The 21,814-nt window shown below is 46.0% G+C and overlaps 1 protein-coding gene and 1 non-coding gene across 6 annotated transcripts in view; both read right to left on the bottom strand.

Annotated features, from left to right (window-relative positions):
• LOC115546700 (rap1 GTPase-activating protein 2) overlaps window positions 1-17,323 on the bottom strand; it is a 47,534-nt gene extending 30,211 nt beyond the window's left edge. For 2 of the 5 annotated variants that reach the window (XM_030360393.1, XM_030360391.1), the window contains exons 1-2: window positions 17,093-17,320; window positions 11,423-11,458 (exon numbers count right to left, since the gene is read on the bottom strand). In XM_030360393.1, the coding sequence (XP_030216253.1) occupies window positions 11,423-11,458; window positions 17,093-17,136 (80 nt within the window). In that variant the 5' untranslated portion in view covers window positions 17,137-17,320. Of the gene's footprint in view, window positions 1-7,488; window positions 8,012-11,422; window positions 11,459-17,092 lie in introns of those variants that run through there. The other 3 variants (XM_030360390.1, XM_030360389.1, XM_030360392.1) reach the window with 3 other exon arrangements.
• Window positions 17,324-17,804: 481 nt separating this feature from the next.
• On the bottom strand, window positions 17,805-17,886 carry trnas-uga (transfer RNA serine (anticodon UGA)). The gene has a single exon. It is a non-coding gene; the product is annotated as a tRNA-Ser (tRNA).
• Window positions 17,887-21,814: the final 3,928 nt, after the last annotated feature.

Genomic DNA, 21,814 nt, shown 5'->3' on the forward strand with positions numbered 1-21,814 from the left:
AATGAAAGGGAACAGAGAAGGTCACAGCCGAGGCGGCTAGACGGGACACGGAGGGAGGACGTTTGTGTGGCTTTCAGACCAGGATCCTTTAACAAGCATGCTGAATCTGTGGGGGTGCTTGTTGTTATGGGCACAGCCTTCCATGAAGTATTTCCGTGCTGTTTTTTGCAGGAGAATCCTGTCCCTTCACACCGAGAGGCTCACACACCTCTCTCGCTTGGGTCCCTCAGCTCTTCCTAATTGACCATTAAGCACTTCATCACCGTTTGTATCTCACGTTTAATTATTCCTCGACGGAAGAACACCTTACTTGTGTGTTTTTTTCCGTCTTACATTCAAACAGAGGAGACGTTTAAGATGGCGGCCAGCGTGGATGTTCATCTCAGCATATATTCAGATTTTTATTGGGTTGTTAAAAAGCAGTGCGCATATTGCAGGCCAACCACTCTTAGAAAGAGGAAGAGAGAGAGTGAGCAAGGGAGCAAAGGAGAGAGGAAAGGAGGGCGAGGCGAGAGCGAGAGCGCAGTGCCTAGGTCTGATCTCTTATTGTTCCGTTTCTCCGTTCAAGTGATCCAGTTTACTGCCTGACTAGAGCCCAGCCATCCCCCTCTCCGTCTCACTCTGTCTCTGGCTCTCTCTCCTTGTCTTCCTCTTCTCCCGTCTACCTGTCTGTCCACTCCCTTCCTTGATGTCTATCTGTCCTCTGCTGTCCCGTGTGTCCGTCTGTCCTCTGCTTTCCCGTGTGTCTGTCTGTCCTCTCCTCCGATCTGTCTGTCTTTCCTCAGCTCTCCCGTCTGTCTGTCTGTCCTCTCTCCTCCTGTCCCTCCTTCTGTCTATCTGTCCTCTCCGCTCCTGACTGCCTTTCTGTCCTCTGCGCTCTTGTCTGCCTGTCCTGTCCTGTCTGTCTGTCCTCTCCCCTACTGTCTGTCTGTCTGTCTGTCTGGCCTCTGTCCTCCTGTCTGTCTGTCTGTCCTCTCCCCTACTGTCTGTCTGTCTGTCTGTCTGTCTGTCTGTCCTCTCTCCCTCGTCTGTCTGTCCTCTCCCCTCCTGTCTGTCTGTCTGTCTGTCTGTCTGTCTGTCCTCCTGTTGTTCTGTCTGTCCTCTCCCCTCCTGTCTGTCTGTCTGTCTGTCCTCTGTCCTCCTGTCGGTCTGTCTGTCTGTCCTCTCCCCTCCTGTCTGTCTGTCTGTCTGTCTGTCTGTCTGTCGGTCTGTCTGTCCTCCTGTTGTTCTGTCTGTCCTCTCCCCTCCTGTCTGTCTGTCTGTCTGTCCTCTGTCCTCCTGTCGGTCTGTCTGTCTGTCCTCTCCCCTCCTGTCTGTCTGTCTGTCTGTCTGTCTGTCTGTCTGTCTGTCTGTCTGTCCTCTGTCCTCCTGTCTGTCAGTCTGTCAGTCTGTCCTCTCCCCTCTTGTCTGTCTGTCTGTCTGTCTGTCTGTCTGTCTGTCTGTCCTCTCCCCTCCTGTCTGTCTGTCTGTCTGTCTGTCTGTCTGTCTGTCTGTCTGTCTGTCTGTCTGTCTGTCTGTCTGTCAGTCTGTCCTCTCCCCTCCTGTCTGTCTGTCCTCCCCCCCGGTCTGTCCGTGTGGGTCTTCTGCAGCCTCCACCGGTTGGTTGGGGCCGGACCTGGGGCAGATGGAGCTCTGCGGGTGCCAGTGTGTCACCCACTCATGTCTTTGGCTGGTGGTCAGTCTGCGAGAGTGCAGCGCGCAGCCCGACAACAGCAACACTGCACTGTAACACCAGAGTCATGTGTGCAGCTCAGGGAAGAAGAAGAAATCCTTTCTCACTCATTCTTCTCCCTCGCTCCTCTGGGAAGAGACAAAAACACAGATAAAACGAAGAAACACCGACGCAAGCACACTCCCACACACACTGTTTCCCTCTCTCTCCTTCTCTCCCTTCCTCTCGCTCTCTCTTCCTCGCTCCCTCTCTTCCTCTCTCTCTCTCTCCCTCCCTCTCTCTCCACTCTCTCTCTCTCACCCTCTGTCTCTCTCCCTCTCTCTCCCTCTCTCCTTCTCGCCCTCTCTCTCTCTCTCTCTCTCTCTCTCCCTCTCTCTCTCTCTCTCCTTCTCGCCCTCATTCTCTCTCTCTCTCTCTCTCTCTCTCTCTCTCTCTCTCTCCCTCCCTCCCTCTCTCACCCTCCCTCCCTCTCTCCTCTCTCTCTCTCCCTTCTCTCTCTCTCTCTCTCTCTCTCTCTCTCTCTCTCTCTCTCTCTCTCTCTCTCTCTCTCTCTCCTCTCTCCCTCTCTTCCTCTCCCTCTCTCCTTCTCGCCCTCTCTCTCTCTCTCCCTTCCTCCCTTCCTCCCTCTCCCTCCCTCCCTCTCTCTCCCTCTCCCTCCCACCCTCCCTCCCTCTCTCTCTCCCTCTCCCTCCCTCCCTCTCTCCCTCCCTCCCTCCCCCTCTCTCCCTCTCCCTCCCTCCCTCCCTCCCTCTCTCCCTCTCCTCCCTCCCTCCCTCCCATCCCCCTCTCTCTCTCTCCCTCTCTCTCCTCTCCCTCCCTCTCTCTCTCCCTCTCCCTCCCTCCTCCCTCTCTCCCTCCCTCCCTCCCTCCCCTCCCTCTCTCTCCCTCCCCCTCTCCTCTCCTCCCCTCCCTCCCTCCCTCTCTCCCTCCCTCCCCCTCTCTCCTCTCCCTCATCTCCGTATAGAGCCCCTACGGCGGTGCCCCATCTCAGAGTCGACTACGAGTGCTTCAGCGTAGCCTCCCGGAGAGAGACCCGCTGGGTGACGACCGAGGTTCTCATCCCTGTGTGCTGCTCGTTTTATCCACCTTTTCAAAAGAATGCCACCCACTCTTCTGATCCGCGAGCCCTGTGCACCGACAACAGGGACTTACGTTTAAACCGGCCAAGCGGCGGTGAACGCGCCCAGCTACGCTATGCTACACTGCAATGGGTCAGGTGTGAAAACAGGGAGAGAGAAAAAAAATCCACACTCTTCATAGTTGGTGGAAGTTAAATTAAACGGATGATGTAATTGATTGAAACTAACCCTGTTATGCGTTATTAAATACAGCCTGAATATTGAGCGGACGAAGAGGATTATAGCTACCATTTATTTTTTTCATAAACCTACAAATAAATCCAGTCACCTCATGATTGACAGGTCGAAAAGCGTGACATCATCAATCATGACATCATTTGACATGTATTTGCTCGGGGTGGGATTGTGTTCATGTAATCCAGGATCCCCACAGAGATCACGTATTACATAATAATGACGTCATAGTTTGATACAGGAGATGGATTGAAGATTAACCGACCACGTCCGTTATGTAAGCATTTATTTGGTCATCTAAACACTACACAATTTGGTGTACGAACTTTTAAGACTTCTCTGGTGTTTTTCAGAACAGTTTGATCGACGAGAAGTAAAATCTGTCCCTCAAGCCTTCAAGTAAGAGTTGGCTGACGGAGACCAAATTAAAAACAATCGACTGGTAGATGCCACCAATCTGCCCTTTAATTGGAGCAGTCCGTATCGATTCTTAAGACATAAAGGCTGCAAAGCTGTAGGCCTATTTTATTTTAGCTTTCTAAATCAAAACAAGCCGCTTCATAAGGCAATTGATACCGGGAACAAATAAGACAAATACTCAAAGTTCAGCACTAAAAGACTCTGCTGCATGTGCTCCTTTAATCTAAAAATACCAAACACTACGAGTGTGCATGAGTGAGCGTGTGTGAGAATGCTTTTCATCAGAAGATGCAACAGTACGGAACGGTGGCTTTGACATTATACATACTAGTTGTATTTAATGTACCAATGTTAATCATTAAAAATGTACACAACAATAGATATAACACACACACAATATATATACATATGTATACACATTTATATAAATTGTGTGTGTGATTGTGTTTCCGTTCAGTATACATACATATATATAAATACATATATAAATACACTACAACTATTTTACATTAAATACAATGAAATAAATACATGTTACAGACATTGTTCAGTATATATATATATATATATATATATATATATATATGCACGTATATTTGTATGGATGGGGGAGGTGGTAGTGATGCACAAGGACTTTAGGAGTAGGTATGGACAGCTTATTACTGCTCTTCACTGAAAGCTTCCTCTCAGAGGAACGTAAGCACGTGCACAGGGGATGGCATGGGGTTCCTTCTGCTTGAATAAGACCTATTTACATTTGAGACAGCGGGCCGCGTCTTTGCGTTTCTCGCAATGCCGTTTTTTCCACAGCATTACCCATAATGTGTTTACCATGAGGGGCATGCAGACTGGCGGTATGTCAAGGGTTAAATGCAAATCGTATCTACGGATGAACACACACACGCATACGCACACATACACACACACACACACACACACACACACACACACACACACACACACAAGTAGGCACATGCACGCAGGCACAAACAGACACACAAACATACATGCAAATGCACGCACATAGACACACACACACACGCACATATGCATGCACACACAAACACCAAACACACACACACACACACACACACACACACACACACACACACACACACACACACACACACACACGCGCACACACACACACACAAACACAAACACGCATATGCCTGCCTGCATGCACGCATATACACACAAACATGCAGATTCACGCATACTTTGCTAAATACACAGCCATAGCTACAAACATGCATCAGTTGACCCCTCTGTTCCCTTGTGTGTTTGCATGTCAATGTTGTGTGTGCAGATAGGACCAGTGCTTCTTACATGCACCATACCAGGGCTGGTGGTGTAGGAAGACAACAACAACAACAGCGACAGGAGGAGAGACTGCTTACTGCTGGCGTTTGGTTTCTAGACAGACGGAACGCTTGGCCTTCAGTAGCGCGCACGCACACACATACACACACACACACACACACACACACACACACACACACACACACACACACACACACACACACACACACACACACACACTCACACACACACACACACACAAACACACAAACACACACACACATCATTATATGCACATGGACACAAACTAACAAACACACAGACAAACAATTATATGCACATGCACACACTAACACACACACACACACACACACACACACAAACAAACAATTATATGCACAAAAACACACACACACACACACACACACACACAGACACAAACACACGTTCATTTGCGCGCACACACACAGAAATATTTAAATATTTTACAGTTTACAATTACAGTGTGACGTTCTCTGTCACACTGTAATTTTCCAAAAACTTTCCCTATTCCTTTCCCTCTCTCTCTTTGTCTCTCTCTTTGCCTCTCTCTCTCTCTCTCTCTCTCTCTCTCTCTCTCTCTCTCTCTCTCTCTCTCTCTCTCTCTCTCTCTCTATCTCTCTCTCTCTCTCTCTCTTTCTCTTTCTATCCCCCCCACACACATAAACGCGCACATACACACACACACACACACACACACACACACACACACACACAACACCACACCCACCAGAACGCCCAGTGCTAAATGCATTGGGAAGCTGTAACTGGGAACTAAAAGGATTACGATGGGAATAATAATATATTTGAATACAGCCCAGTTATGTGACAGCCTCATGGCAACACAGAATTACACATCACTTATGGTGCGGCCACACCAGACGCGTATCTCGCGTACTTTTTACGCGAGATACGCGCGTAAAATGTTGCTTGACCATTTTGTGTCAAAAATGGTCGCATACGCGCAATACGCGCTATACGCGCTATACGCGCCTACGTCACTCGCCTAGATGAGTCCATGTCCATGCAAGTGAACGGAGCGTTCCCTCTTCCTCATAACTATCAAACCAAACATCCTTCACATTCACCGAGCGAACATTACGAAAGTAAAATGCACATTTCTCGCTAAAAATGTTTCCATAAACGCATTTAATGGCGTAACTATGTTACTATTTCCACCCAGAATAAAGAAAGTTGTCGGCCGTGGCTGCGCTGGAGTCCGAGGTAGGAAACCCCAACGCCGCCGTGTTTGGGTGATAGAGTTTAGATCGGGTTAGATTAAATAATCTCGGATATAAATAACAATAATCGGGTTAAATAACTTCACATGGTGTGTCTGGTGTGTTTCCCAGCAGAGAAATAGTCCGCCAAGACGTTGAGGTTGCTTAGTAACCAGAGACTCTGTCCATGCAAGTGAACGGAGCGTTCCCTCTTCGTCATAACTATCAAACCAAACATCCTTCACATTCACCGAGTGAACATTATGAAAGTAAAATGCACATTTCTCGCTAGAAATGTTTCCATAAAAGCATTTAATGGCGTAACTATGTTACTATTTCCACACAGAAAAAAGGAAGATGTCGGCCGTATGCTTCTGTCCAAGCTCACTACTCTCTGCCAGTGACGTCGGGTCAAGCTCAACGCTGATTGGGCAATGCGTGTCTCGTCAGACGCGTATCTCGCGTACTTCGCGTAAAAAGTTCAATTTTTTTAACTCTTTTGAAATGTACGCGATATACGCGATATACGCGCGTATAGCGCGTATAGCGCGTATTGCGCGTAAATATACGCGCTATACGCGCGTAAAATGTTGCTTAATACGCGAAATACGCGTAATACGCGTAATACGCGCCTAAACCAATGGTTCCCTATGGAGAAAATGGCGATTTCATACGCGAAGTACGCGAGATACGCGTCTGGTGTGGCCGCACCTTTAGACGACCCGCCTCGAGTCCCCTGACTGTAGGAGCCAAGCCAAACAGATCGCAAGCAGAAACCCCTCTTCCCAACGTGGCTCCTCGCTACACCATGAAACAGTAACAGGTGTGTTGTGATGTCACAGCTAATCCGTCTCTGATTGTGATGGCACGAGTGAGTCACGCACCACTGTGGCGTAACAGATCCTGGTGAATGTGATCGCGGTGTAACCGGTATGTATATAAGTGACGTCATGTGACGGTGTGAGATTTTGATGTCACGAGTTTATGTGGTTGGCGACTGTGATGTCAAGGCTGCCTGTGGTTGTTACGTGGCTGAGGTCAGGGTCATGTTCCGGGGGCTTGCTGTGAGTGTCAGTCAGTTCTGAGGTCGTAGGGGAAGCTGTGGAAGGGGGAAGAACGCAAGAGAGCGAGGCTCATGCATACAAGTGCCGGACGGACTCAGACAAAACAACCCCTAAACTATCGCAAAGCTCTGGGTCCTACACACAAACGATGGATAGATACACAGGCAGATAGACGGATGGACGGACAGGTGGATACAACACCGGATAAAATGTGTGAGGAAAAGGAAAGGACTGCCTGCAACACATTCAAAGAGTATGCACATGCACACACGTGCACACACACACACACATTTGCACGATACAAACACACACACACATTTGCACGACACAAACACACACGCACACACACACACACACACACATATACAAATGTATATGGCAGCATATCAGGCAGGAGATTACACTACTACAGAACTGGCGTCCACTCAGAAGCACATGGGGAAAAATGCCAAACTCACCATTGGTTGTGCGGCATCGCGTTGCCGTCGGTAACTGAGCAGCCTGCTCTCCTCAAAAGAAAACAAATATACGGTGATGCTCACTCTCTCGCTGTTTCACTGTGCTGCTCTCTCACTCTCTCTCGACTCTCTCTTGCTCTCTCTCGACACTCTCTTGCTCTCTCTCTCTCTCTCTCTCTCTCTCTCTCTCTCTCTCTCTCTCTCTCTCTCTCTCTCTCTCTCTCTCTCTCTCTCTCTCTCTCTCTCTCTCTCTCTCTCTCTCTCTATACATATATCTAGTACTCTGAACGCCACTGTCTTTAACTACCTCTCATAGCTCTCTCTCTTACTCTCTGTCTCTCGCTCTGTGTATGTGTTGATTTGTGTATGTATTTGTGTGTGTGGTGTGTGCGTGTGTGTGCAAGTAATGCGCTATAATCTTGTAGCCCTCCCCCCTCTCTCGCTCGCTCACTACCTCCAGGGGTATGAGAAGGAAGGAGTGGAGAACAAGCCAATGGAGAAGAGTACAAGGAGAGATATAGTGAGAGAGAGAGAGAGAGAGAGAGAGAGAGAGAGAGAGAGAGAGAGAGAGAGAGAGAGAAGGAGGGGGGAGTGAGAGGGAGAGGGAGAGAGATAAAGAAAGCAGGAGGGGGAGGAGAGAGAGAGAGAGAGAGAGAGGAGAGAGAGAGAGAGAGAGAGAGAGAGAGAGAGAGACAGAGAGAGACAGAGAGAGAGAGAGAGAGAGAGAGAGAGAGAGAGAAGGAGGGGGGAGTGAGAGGGAGAGGGAGAGAGATAAAGAAAGCAGGAGGGGGGAGGGAGGGAGAGAGAGAGAGAGAGAGAGAGAGAGGCAGAGAGAGAGACAGAGAGAGACAGAGAGAGAGAGAGAGAGAGAGAGAGAGAGAGAGAGAGAGAGAGAGAGAGAGAGAGAGAGAAGGAGGGGGGGAGTTAGAGGGAGAGGGAGAGAGATAAAGAAAGCAGGAGGGGGAGGGAGAGAGAGAGAGAGAGAGAGAGAGAGAGAGAGAGAGAGAGAGAGAGAGAGAGAGAGAGAGAGAGAGAGAGAGAGAGAGAGAGAGAGAGAGAGAGAGAGAGAGAGAGAGAAAGCCAGTGCCGGGGGAGATTTGAATGCAAACAAACATATTTGTATGGATGGATGGAGATTGCTTTTTTTTTGTGTAGTTGGATTTTATATGAGAAGGGAGGGAAAGAGAGACACAAAGAGAGGAGGTGAAAGACCAGATCTTTCTATCCATATATCCAGCTGTACCTTCCTCCATCGATCCATCTATCCGTCCATTTCTTTATATATTTTTCTCTCTCTCTCTCTCTCTCTCTCTCTCTCTCTCTCTCTCTCTCTCTCTCTCTCTCTCTCTCTCTCTCTCTCTCTCTCTCTCTCTCTCTCTCTCTCTCTCTCTCTCTCTCTCTCTCTCTCCCTCCCTCCCTCCCTCCCTCCCTCCCTCCCTCCCTCCCTCCCTCTCTCTCTCTCTCTCTCTCTCTCTCTCTCTCTCTCTCTCTCTCTCTCTCTCTCTCTCTCTCTCTCTCTCTCTCTCTCTCTCTCTCTCTCTCTCTCTCTCTCTCTCTCTCTCTCTCTCTCTCTCTCAAATTCAAATTCAATTTCAAAAAAGGTTTATTGGCATGAGAAATATACATTTGCATTGCCAAAGCAGGTGAACAATAAAACAAACAGCCTTATAAAATACAAAGTAAAAAGCTAAAGTCTCTCTCCACCCATCTACCGATCCATCCATCCGTCTTTCCATCCATTTATCTATCAGTGTATCTAATGGGGCATGTTAGCAGCTTAGCATGTTAGCCTGTTGTGGTGTGTCCAGTGAGCCAAAACGCCTCACAGCACAGCCAGGTCCCTGTGCTCTTCCTCACGCCTGTCTGAGCCTCTTCATCTCAACCGCGCTGGATGAAAATGAAATGCTGGCCAAATTGCCTGTGGATTGTCAGGAAGATCTACGGTCTGAGGTTACAAGAAAAGTGTGTAACCCCCCGTGTGTTACCCCCCTAACCCTTTACAGCAGACTCCACCGTTGTCCCTGATGAGGTTGTTCCCTTCTTTCCTGAATGTTATTGACGATGCTCTTAAAAGAAAAGCACAGACTCCAGCCCTGTTTTCATTTATGTCTTCAATTTTGTAAATGTATGTAGAACACTTTAATGTGCTTGTGTGGTTGGGGGCTGTGGTAGTTGTGTGTGTGTGTGTGTGTGTGTGTGTGTGTGTGTGTGTGTGTGTGTGTGTGTGTGTGTGTGTGTGTGTGTGTGTGTGTGTGTGTGTGTGTGTGTCTGTGTGTGTGTGTGTGTGTGTGTGTGTGTGTGTCTGTGTGTGTGTGTGTGGTAGGGAGAGGGGGGGGGGCGGGCTAAACATGCTTGTTGTGTTCGATGTGGTTGTCACCCGCTGTGTCATTTGAAATTTGATTTGCAAACGGTGGGCAAATGAGCACGTCTTTGGTAACGCAGGCGCGCATCTATGTACATTAAGCGACCTCTAGTGGTCAGGATTATACACGACAATGATTTAATTTATAAGCAGCGTCAATACCAACATACTATGATGGGTGTTATACATTCCTTTTTCCATGTTTATCGAACATTTGCGCGGACTAGAGTATCACATTCAGGTCCATCTTTGCCCTATTTTATGTGTCACATCCCTAGGAGGGGGCGTGTCTGTGCGTTACCACAGAGATGACGAGGAAGATGATAAAGGGAAAGGATTCACAAGTGCATCGACCTTGACAGCGACGGCCAAGCGGACGCGATGATGGTCTACATTACCTGACATGAGAAACACTCAAGGACGCCAACAGCCAACCTCGCACACACAAGCTCATTCAGGCTTGACCTTCCTTCACGTCGTTGACCTCTGTCCAGGGACACACACACACACACACAAACACACACTCACTCACTCACTCCTCTCCGCTTGTGTATTTGACATTGTTACATTTCCAGCGGTCCATGGTAGGACCTTGAGCTGTTATTTGGTTGTATTTGTGTATCTGTTTTTATGATTTGACCCAGTCTCTCTCTCTCTCCCCCTTGTCTCTCTCTCTCTCTCTCTCTCTCTCTCTCTCTCTCTCTCTCTCTCTCTCTCTCTCTCTCTCTCTCTCTCTCTCTCTCTCTCTCTCTCTCTCTCTCTCTCTCTCTCTCTCTCTCTCTCTCTCTTCCTGCTTTGTGGGTGTCACATCTGCTTTATGAAAGGTTTGTGACCAGGGGGCTGGATGAATGATAGATTGAACGTCTATTTTCTCAAGATTTTTTACTTGGGTTTGCTTCTGAAAAAGCCTTTATTTTAATATTTCCTTAGGCTTCCCTGTGATATGTGAATGCATGTTTCAGCAAAGTGACATTTCTCTTTTGTGCGGGCTGTGGACCTCAGCTTCTTGGTGTCTGGACCTCTTCCATGTGACACATGCGTCGATCCTACACAATTTGCCGTTGAGTTACTTGGAAAGTAAAATGTAGTTGATTCAGGTCTTAGGACAAGCTTACTGATTGAAAGCATAAGCTTCAACCCCCCCCCCCCCCCCCCCTCTCACACACACACACACACACACACACAGCCACACACACACACACACACACACACACACACACACACACACACACACACACACACACACACACACACACACACACACACACACACACACACACACACACACACACACACACAGACCTAGCGACAAGCAGATCCACTCCATGATACAGATAAGCTTTCAAGCTTAGCCATCAGTTATTGTGCACAAAAGTGCACAGAAGTGACCTCCGTTAATTCTGATGGTGTATAAAGGCATTTTCTGAGAAAGAGACGGCATACTTAAACACCACTGAATTCACTGATAATTAAATTGAGAAGATGAGATCAGTCAATCCAATCGTGTGTGTGTGTGTGTGTGTGTGTGTGTGTGTGTGTGTGTGTGTGTGTGTGTGTGTTTCTGTGTCTTACCGAGCTCTCAACGCGCTCACAGTGCTCTTGTCGATCCTGCAGAGAGAGAGAGAAAAATGATACGATTACACAATTAAAAAACAAAACCCAACTATTATTAAGATTCCCATCACAAACCGGGGAAGGAGACATACCCAACTCACACAACAGAACTCCAAGGTGCATACATTTTACCAAAGTGAATTATTATGTTCTAATAAGTTGTATCTTATCACCTGCAGGTGTGAATGAATTCATGTTTATGACGGGTGAGTGAATGCTTTAATGTATGCTGTGATATAAACTGTGTGTGTGTGTGCATGTGTGTGTATATATATATAAACAAATGCATGTATATGGTATGTGAGTGAATGTGTTAATGTATGTTGCACATATAAACTGCGTGCATGTGTTTTTGCATGCGTGTATAAAGGCGTGATCTGTTGTACTGAAGAACTGTGCTGCATGGCTTCAATAAATACTGGAGTTTTATTGGAACACACATCTTGTAATAGCTCTGTTGATGGGTGAGCTCTTTCATAGCAACACACACACACACACACACACACACACACACACACACACACACACACACACACACACACACACACACACACACACACACACACACACACACACACACACACACACACGCATACACACTTGTTGAACTTCGGGATAAAGAGCAAACTCAGGTGTCATGTTTATCTTATCCACAGAGTGAGATGGATCACTGTGAAATGGAACACGGCCTGAATGGTAAACATTGACCAAGCTGCGTAGTTTAGCAGCTTGCATAAAAGTGTGTGTGTGTGTGTGTGTGTGTGTGTGTGTGTGTGTGTGTGTGTGTGTGTGTGTGTGTGTACACGTGTCTTTGTGTGGTTCATATATTAAAAACAATTTAAAAACATTAAGGCACTTCAACGTCCACAGAAAATATGAACCGTGTAAACAAAGGATATGAGTAGAGTGAGAAAAATAAAAAAGAGAGAGCGAGAGAGGGAGAGAACCAGAGACAGAGGACAGAGAGACAGACAGAGAAAGAGAGCAAGACAGAGACAGAGAGACAGACAGAGACAGAGAGACAGACAGAGACAGAGAAAGAGTGAGGTAAAGTGGTACGTCTCTGTGTTAAAAGCCCCTTTTGATGACTCAGATAATAGGCTCTTCCCTATGGTCATCAATTAAACATGACCGATTGAGCCTACTGCTAAGTCTGCTCTCTGTGCATTTCTCTCTCTCTGTCTCTCTCTGTCTCTCTCTCTCTCGCTCCCTCTCTCTCTCTCTCTCTCTCTCTCTCTCTCTCTCTCTCTCTCTCTCTCTCTCTCTCTCTCTCTCTCTCTCTCTCTCTCACAAACACTCACTCTTCTCTGCAAGACACATTAATACCCACATATTGTGCTTATCCCATACAAATTGTGTTCTTCCCACATTGAAAGAGAGGGACGAAAGTGACACAGATTGAAAGCAGGTGGGAGAATAAAGAGAGTGTCTAAATGAACAGCTAGCCGGCTTTGTTGATCTAAAGTTATGTATAAGTTATGTATAAGTTGTGTTCAGCGATCTTCTAACCACGGCTCAGTCCCACTGGCCTCCTGTTGGGTTACTGATTACCGCTGACAGAATCCACTAGACTTGAGGTCCATGTTTGACAGCGTGTGCTTGTGTTGTGAAGGGTAACATGAATGAATTATGCCCTTTAAAAAACAAGAGCTTAACAGGATAATCGGTAAGGGCAGAGGAACACAAAACACCGTTTTGTTGGCCTCTCTAAAAGTCACGACCAACCGCTCTGTTATTACTAACAATCCTACACTTTCGGCCTGGCATTCAGTAGACGGGTCCTGGCTCATGAGATCTGTCTCAGACTGGAGATTAAAGGGAACAAATACTAGAAAAAATAAATAAATGAAGGTGATGTTTACGGGGTGAGACAGACGTTACCATTTCTAACCTGGTATGAGTCGAGTTGGTTGGATTAAGCCACCACTTCCACTGAGCCCTGGAGTCAATACTGCATTATTTAATATGGAAACTCAATTACATCACTCTATCTATATGCCTACTCCCTCTTTCACACTCCCTCCTTCTCTCTCACTCTCTGTACAAACCCACTGCCTCTCTCTCGCTCTCTCTCCCTCTCCCTCTCTCTCACTCTCTATATATATACATACCCTCTCTCTCTCGCTCTCTCTCTCTCTCTCTCTCTCTCTCTCTCTCTCTCTCTCTCTCTCTCTCTCTCTCTCGCTCTCTCTCGCTCTCTCTTGCTCTCTCTTGCTCTCTCTCTCTCTCTCTCTCTCTGTATATATTCATATAAAAATACTGCCTCTCTCTCTTTCACTCTTTCTACACATACTTCCTGCCTCTACTTCTCTTTGTCTCTCTTTGTCTCTCTATATTCACCCCGTCCTTTTTGTTCTTAAACCTCTCCTTCACATTCTCCCTCTCTGTTCCTGTGAAGAGAGACAAGGGACAGATCTCTGGGAGAAGGAGTCACACACGTGGAGGAGAGGTAGAGAAGGTGAATAGATGGATAGGAGAGATGAGGAGGTAAGGAGAGAGATGAACGGTGGAGGGAGAAGGAGATGAAGAAAGGAGAGAGGAACTAGGAAAGAAGGCAGCGGGAGGAAGCAACATGGAGGGCTGGAGAGAGGAGGAGAATGAGGGAGAATACAAGAGCGATAAGATGCGGACCAGTGAGCCATGGAGGGAGCGAGAGAAAGGGGAGGCCCTTTCTCTCGCTCCCTCCATGGCTCACTGGGGAAGAGAGGGAGGGATACGGGATCTGAGGGAGATTGAGACAGACATACTCCTGAAAGGAAAAGTATCCACGGGACAGTTGGACAACTGTAGAGATGCAACATAGAGGATAAAAAGAGTGTTGTGAGAACCAATTCAATGTTAAAAAAGAGAAGGTGAGGTGAGAGGGAGGGGAAGACGAAGAGGAAGAGAGAGAGAGAGAGAGAGAGAGAGAGAGAGAGAGAGAGAGAGAGAGAGAGAGAGAGAGAGAGAGAGAGAGGGAGAGAATTAGAAAGAGAGATTGAGAAAGGAAGACAGAAAGCAAAAATCGAGAAAGAAGAGAGAAAGGGAGTGAGAGGCAGAGAGAGAGAGAGAGAGAGAGAGAGAGAGAGATGGAGCATCCCTGCTCTAAGAAGCTGACATATCTGTGTGGCAAGTAAGACAGATGCCTAGCACTGACTGCTGGATGCATTGACTCTAATAAGATTGAATTTGACTACCGACTCATTCGTTATTCATAAGGTCTCCATTGTAAACATTGTTCATCTTACATCATCATTAATTTTTGTTGTGTGTTGTTTTGTCGTGTTTATCCTATCCCTTGCCAAGAGTGCTTCATCATTCATGCCAATAGAGCAAACATTGAAATGAATAGAGAGAGACTGGGAAAGGGGAAGGCCATTAAAAGAGGTTGTGGGAGAGACACAGCACAACAGAACCCCTTCTCTGTTGCGTGGCAGAGGTCTGGGGTGAGGGGAGGAATAAAGATGAGAGGTGGTGGAGGGCGAGAGAGAGAGAGAGAGAGAGCGCACATGGGGGAGCAAGGGAGGGTGGAGGGGAGGGGGGGATGGTGGCAGGGAAAGGTGAATGATTGAGGAACGCCTGTGTGGGAATCTGCAAACCTGTTCACTCTCACCCACAAACACACAAATACATGTGCACACAGAGCTCACACAAAAACCCACAAATACACACACACACACAAACGTGTACAGAGGCACACACTCACACACACACTCACACACAAATAAGCACACACACACACGGTCACACACAAACACAAACACACACACATGAACAGGCAAACAATCATGCAGGCAAAGCCCACATATGAGCAAGCAAATAAACACGCAGGCAAATAAAACACACAGCGACACCGAAAGAAGCATAGAAAATGTACTTCCACACCACATGCATCCACGCGCACACAAAGCAAGGCAAACACCCACCTGGAACCAAGCAAGCACATCGCACTGTGAGTAGTTACACTTGACAAGCTGTCTGTGAACTGAGTTTTAAGTGAGTAGTTCCACCGGTTGGGGAGAAGGGGACAGACATACAAACAGACATTCAGGCTGGCAGACAGACACGCTTGACTGAGAGAGAGTAATCATGGAATATTACGATTTCCAAAAATCTAAAATAAGGCGGTTTCGAGGCGGGAAAGGTTGTATTGTGACAGCCTAGGTGTCGCTCATGTAAATTACAGAGTGATTCATGCATAACTACACGTCCCACAGGCTCTGGGTAGTAGAGGAGCCCCAGTGGTGGTGGCACTCCATCAAACCCCCAGAGATTTGTGATGTCAACACGGTGAAGAACCCCAGCAGCCCGACCACACTCTGGGGATGGCAAGATAAAGGCCGCTCCATTTGCTAATGTTCAACATAGTTCCTTTTGATGGACCCTACTTCAAAACCCTGTTCCCTGTCGCTAGCCGCAAGGGCCTCTTGGGAGAGGACTGTTTGATGAGTATTTTTACTCTCTTGGTTTTCTTTTTAGTTTTTTCTTGGTTCCCGCACCTAGACTATTTTGCGGTCCTTCTGCCACCCACAAACAAGACATTTTGCCTCAACCTTTTGATCCGTTTGGGAGAGAGGGAGGGCGGAGGTATTGTGTGTGTGTGTGTGTGTGTGTGTGTGTGTGTGTGTGTGTGTGTGTGTGTGTGTGTGTGTGTGTGTGTGTGTGTGTGTATTGGTGGGGCAGCGGGGGGTTAATGGAAGTTGGGATTGGGTTCAAACCAGGTGATGGTACGCGCCAGGATGAAAAGCTGAGGACACGGCGTGCAGAGATGGTGTGTCACGTAAGGCACGTGAACTGCGGTATTAAGGCCGTACGCAGGACTCTTTGATGTTCGAAGATTGAGCATTTGTATACTTGATGAGTATGATTAAGGGTTTTCTTTCTATACAACAAGCATTCAATCATAATGTTATTTATGTTGAGCGCTATTTGTTAGCACCTCAACCAAAGTTTACGAGGTAGTCGTGGAAGAAATTCCATGATGAAAACAGAGGGGTAGTGACTGTTTAGGAGAAACGGTTTAGCCGACAATGTGTTGTTTAGCGGGTCCACTGTAATTTATTATATATTGACTATGAATTTAAATATAATTGGTTGAGTTGCATTCTTAGACAACGTGTACATAATTTGTTTGAGAAAGTGCTCATGTGTTGATGTACCCAAGCGGAAGAAGGGTGAGATTGCGTTGCGATTAGCCGTGATGTTAAGTTTTGTACCAAACGGTTAGGCTCTGCGAGAGCCTGTAGTTTATGAAGAACTAAAGAAGACTAACTGCATACAGAATCATTCATCAGAATGCAGCTTTGCACACACAGTATGCATGCACAATCACACTAACACATGTATGCATACAGACACAAACATGCAAACACAGATTCTTACACACAAACACACACACATTCACCATAACACATACACACACTTACATGCAAATGTATACACACACGTACATTTATACACACGCACACACACCTACTCACACACTTGCACACACACTGACAAACACACATACACCACTTACAAACGTATACACACTTACACAAGTATACACACACACACACACACACATTTACACTTACACAGGAATATACAGACGCACACACACACACACTTACACAGGAATATACAGACGCACACACACACACTTACCATCCAAATCCCCCGAATGACACGCTTCTCTTTCTCCTCAGCATGTTCCCGGTCTCTTTCTGTCGCCTCTTTGTCGTCTGTTTCCCTTCGCTCTCCTCTTATTGTGTCTGGAACGGCTGGATCCTCCACTCCCCTCTCTCTCTCTCTCTCTCTCTCTCTCTCTCTCTCTCTCTCTCTCTCTCTCACTCTAACCTCTCTCGCTCTCACTCTCGCCTGGCACTCCAGCACTCAGCCTTCCTCCTGCCTCTCTGGCTCTTCATCGGCTGTCTATAAATACTCCCTCACTACTCTCAGGTTAGCTTGCTACATGGGTGCTGCTGCTGCTGCCCTGTGTGTGTGTGTGTGTGTGTGTGTGTGTGTGTGTGTGTGTGTGTGTGTGTGTGTGTGTGTGTGTGTGTGTTTTGGTATTTTCTGTTTACTTGCTTAGTTATTGTTTATCTACATCCCCAAATAAGGGCTTGGCACCCAGCTGTGCTGTTTCTATCTCTGCACACATGAACCCACATTAATGACAACATTTGTGTGTGTGTGTGTGTGTGTGTGCGCGTGTGTGTATGAGTGTAAAAGGTTGATTGAATAATCAGGGGAGTTTCAATGGAATGCATTTTAACCTTTTAGCATGATTAATGGCCGTGTCTGCTCTACTCCACTCTCCACTGAAGAGTACTGCACTTGTCGGTCGATCGAGTTACAAAATCTAAAAACCCAATTTCGCTGCGAGCAGGGTTCGAACCTGCGCGGGAAGATCCCATTGGATTTCAAGTCCAACGCCTTAACCACTCGGCCATCGCAGCTGTCCTCAGCCACGTGATAGTGGACAATTTTGTTGTCAAACTCTTTAGGCCGTTTAAAGTCATTTTTCTATTGAGATTTATCGTTTAATAGTATCATTTCGGCAAATAGTACTGAACATGACGTTTACTAAGTGTGTTATCACGCAGAACATTCACATTCGTCGAGAGCGTGTCACTCAGGTGACGTGTATTTAGCGCCAAAACCGCCGCGAGCCAACAGGACTTCCGTGTGACGGTCCACGCGGCTGAATAATGAATGAACCGCAGCGACACACGGAGCGGAAGTAATATACAGTAACTTCCGGTAGGAGGTGTGCAGGCGCTCAGCGAATTTTGAGCTACGTTAAAAAATGTATGCAATTTAGCGTTTTAGTTTTGTTTTATCAACGAGTTATGCAATGTTACGTAATTCATTACTTCTATAGCCTAAACAAAAAATGCTTTAATTCTCTGTAGACCTTTGTGTTATCGATGGTCGTATAATTCATTGCACTGAATTGAGTGTCTTAGCTAGTGTCGGTCTGTGATCAAAAATGTTGGTGAGGCGGAGTGATAGACGGGAAACTTTTAATTTGGTAGATTTCATTACGTGTATTACCGCGGTGAAGTTAGTTTTAGGTTGGATATTCAGTCCAGTTCCAGCCGTGACTTCACGGAGTTTTGCCCGGCCATAGCTGCAGGAGAACGGTTAGCACACCTCGCAGAGCCTCGCGGTGAATCCCTGGAAACTGATTTAGGGACCGTCAATAAATAACTTCACGTAAATATATCACTGCAAAATACTTGCAGTTTTTTCAATAGCTTCCATGCCATGTGACCCAGTGACTCCAAACCAGTATCTAATTGCGTTATTAAACCCTAAGAATAAGACACACCACTTTGTATTGTATTTTAGTGCTTCCTCTATTTTATATGAATATTAATATGCAGGAATTATCATATTTCTTTCAATAGCTTCCATGCCATGTGACCCAGTGACTCCAAACCAGTATCCAATTGTAGAACTAAACCCTAAGAATAGGACACAACACTTTGTATTGTATTTTAGTGCTTTCTCTATTTTATATGAATATTAATATGCAGGAACTATCATATTTCCTTCAATAGCTTCCATGCCATGTGACCCAGTGACTCCAAACCAGTATCCAATTGTAGAACTAAACCCTAAGAATAGGACACACTACTTTGTATTGTATTTTAGTGCTTTCTCTATTTTATATGAATATTAATATGCAGGAACTATCATATTTCTTTCAATAGCTTCCATGCCATGTGACCCAGTGACTCCAAACCAGTATCCAATTCTAGAACCAAACCCTGAGAATAGGACACACCACTTTTTATTGTATTTTCTGACCCGATACGCATCTCTACGTTCACTTTGTATGGGATCTTGTCGCCCCCTCGCGTGAACGCACAAAAAAGTAAAAAGTAACATTACGTGCCTATTTGTATTTCGATGTTCGCGACAGGGGCTTTTTATACATCCCCTGGAGAACATCTCGCGATACATCGCATATATTCGATATATCACCCAGCCCTAATTCCTGCATATTAATATTCATATAAAATAGAGGAAGCACTAAAATACAATAAAAAGTGGTGTGTCTTATTCTTAGGGTTTAGTTCTACAATTGGATACTGGTTTGGAGTCACTGGGTCACATGGCATGGAAGCTATTGAAAGAAATATGATAATTCCTGCATATTAATATTCATATAAAATAGAGAAAGCACTAAAATACAATACAAAGTGGTGTGTCCTATTCTTATAGCCTGGCTCCGCCCACTTAAGTACTTCCGCTCAATTTGAATTTCCCTTCAGTACTAGGTCTGGACCTGCTGTATGTAATTTGGTTTTCTGGCGCCGCCACAGCGGCGCCCAATCAGCAAACAGAGGGCGTGTCTGAGAACAATGACGATAAAGTCGTGCGCCAGTTTGAGTTGTTGTTGTAGGTCGGTAGTTGATTTACAATGTGCAATTTTTCCCTGATAAATTAAATTAGACGAACAAAACCTGCAGCTGTCGTTGACGGACATTTTCGTGCAGACGCGCAAGGTGTTTGGTTTGTGTACAACCTGCGCGTGATTCCCGGCGCATGACATACGTCACAACCAAACGTTAGCGATTGGTTATGGCAGATCCAGAGTGGCACTGGGCAGATCCAATCATTTTAAACTTCAACAGACACCCGCCTTCAAGTGAGTTAACGTTTGTCAATTGATTAGGTCCAGACTCTCTGTACAAATGAAATGAAGTGAAGTACAAGAGTCTGGTAGAACCAGGCTACTATTCTTAGGGTTTAGTTCTACAATTGGATACTGGTTTGGAGTCACTGGGTCACATGGCATGGAAGCTACTGAAAGGAATATGATAATTCCTGCATATTAATATTCATATAAAATAGAGGAAGCACTAAAATACCATAAAAAGTGGTGTGTCTTATTCTTAGGGTTTAGTTCTACAATTGGATACTGGTTTGGAGCCACTGGGTCACATGGCATGGAAGCTATTGAAAATACTGCAAGTATTTTGTATTGATATATTTACGTGAAGTAATTTATTGACGGTCCCTAAATCAGTTTCCAGCGATTCACCGCGAGGCTCTGTGAGGTGCGCTAACCGTTCTCCTGCTGCTATTGTCGGGCAAATCTCCGTGAAGTCGCAGCTGGAACTGGACTGAATATCCGTCGAATATCCAACCTAAAACTAAATTCACCGCGGTTCCTGTATTCTGGTGCATTTTGGGGATGGCCACTACCTATTACCCATTACCTACCGTTCATTCAGATTCATTGGCTAACTCGCAGGGCCTGGACAAGCTTATGTATATAGACCTACTTTATGGCCATTCCACCAGCCATTGCTCTTTGGGCTATTGTTGTTATTCTGATATTGAGACAAATCATGACCACTGTCCTATAGCGTCAATTTTTGTCTACTTCACATGCAGTTCGAAATATGACAGTTGCTTCATTTTTTTTAAATTCTACAGGCCGAAAGACTTAATTAATATGTAACTTACTTGCTCCTTTTAAGTAGGCCTATAATATCGCTTGGGAAGTCCAATTCCTCCACTGAAATGGGTGTAAAAGTGCTTACAGCTCTGCTAGTTAGCGATCTAGGCCTATCTGTTCTCTACATGTAGCAGTTGTGTTGCACGAATGTTGCTGAGGGAGGTAGCCTATTTGATTGATTCGCTGAATTGTCCAATCATGTGGTGATAACAAAAAAGAAAGCGATACCATTGGCATGGGGCGCACACTGGTGCGACCCGTAGGCGAATTTTCTTGCGTCAATGAAAAGCTGTCTCTGCTTGAAAGACAGCAAAAAATTTGCGAGCTTTTAGGGTATTGTCGGCGTTGGAAACGCGACCCGAAACTGATCTGGGATATACCCATGGGCTATACCCTCCCTCACTACCGGACTGAGGCGAACCGAACCGCAACCTCCGGTGGAAATCGACTTCAACTTGGCCGGCGCCCCTGACTCGGAGGAGGGCTTTATTTCGAATGACTAATAACTAGCCTTGCCCAAATCAGTAGTTTTGTTGATTTATTTCGTATTTATAATAATTGATTCATAGTTGGCAGATATATTCGAGTGAATATTTCACGGAGGGTCGGCGCCCTAGCGCCCTCTATTGACCCACCGCCACTGGTCTGCGTTAGTGAAAAGTATTTAAAGTTACCTTGGGAGGACGTCGTCAACTACCAGAAGTTGACTCAATAGTCCCATGTATCTAACCCTAACCCTGTTGGACATACATCCTTCATACCAACATATTGTATCAAACAAATAGTCGAACCAACACTTTGCACTTATTCTATTTTCTTGAAATAGACTCAATTTTTTCAGACACAAATAGGCCTATTGTTTACACTAGACTGAGAAACAACGCGACGTCGGGGAAGAAGAACCTGAAGAA

This window comes from Gadus morhua, chromosome 7 (genome assembly GCF_902167405.1).
Source record: "Gadus morhua chromosome 7, gadMor3.0, whole genome shotgun sequence".
In the NCBI taxonomy this organism is placed as follows: Eukaryota; Metazoa; Chordata; class Actinopteri; order Gadiformes; family Gadidae; genus Gadus; species Gadus morhua.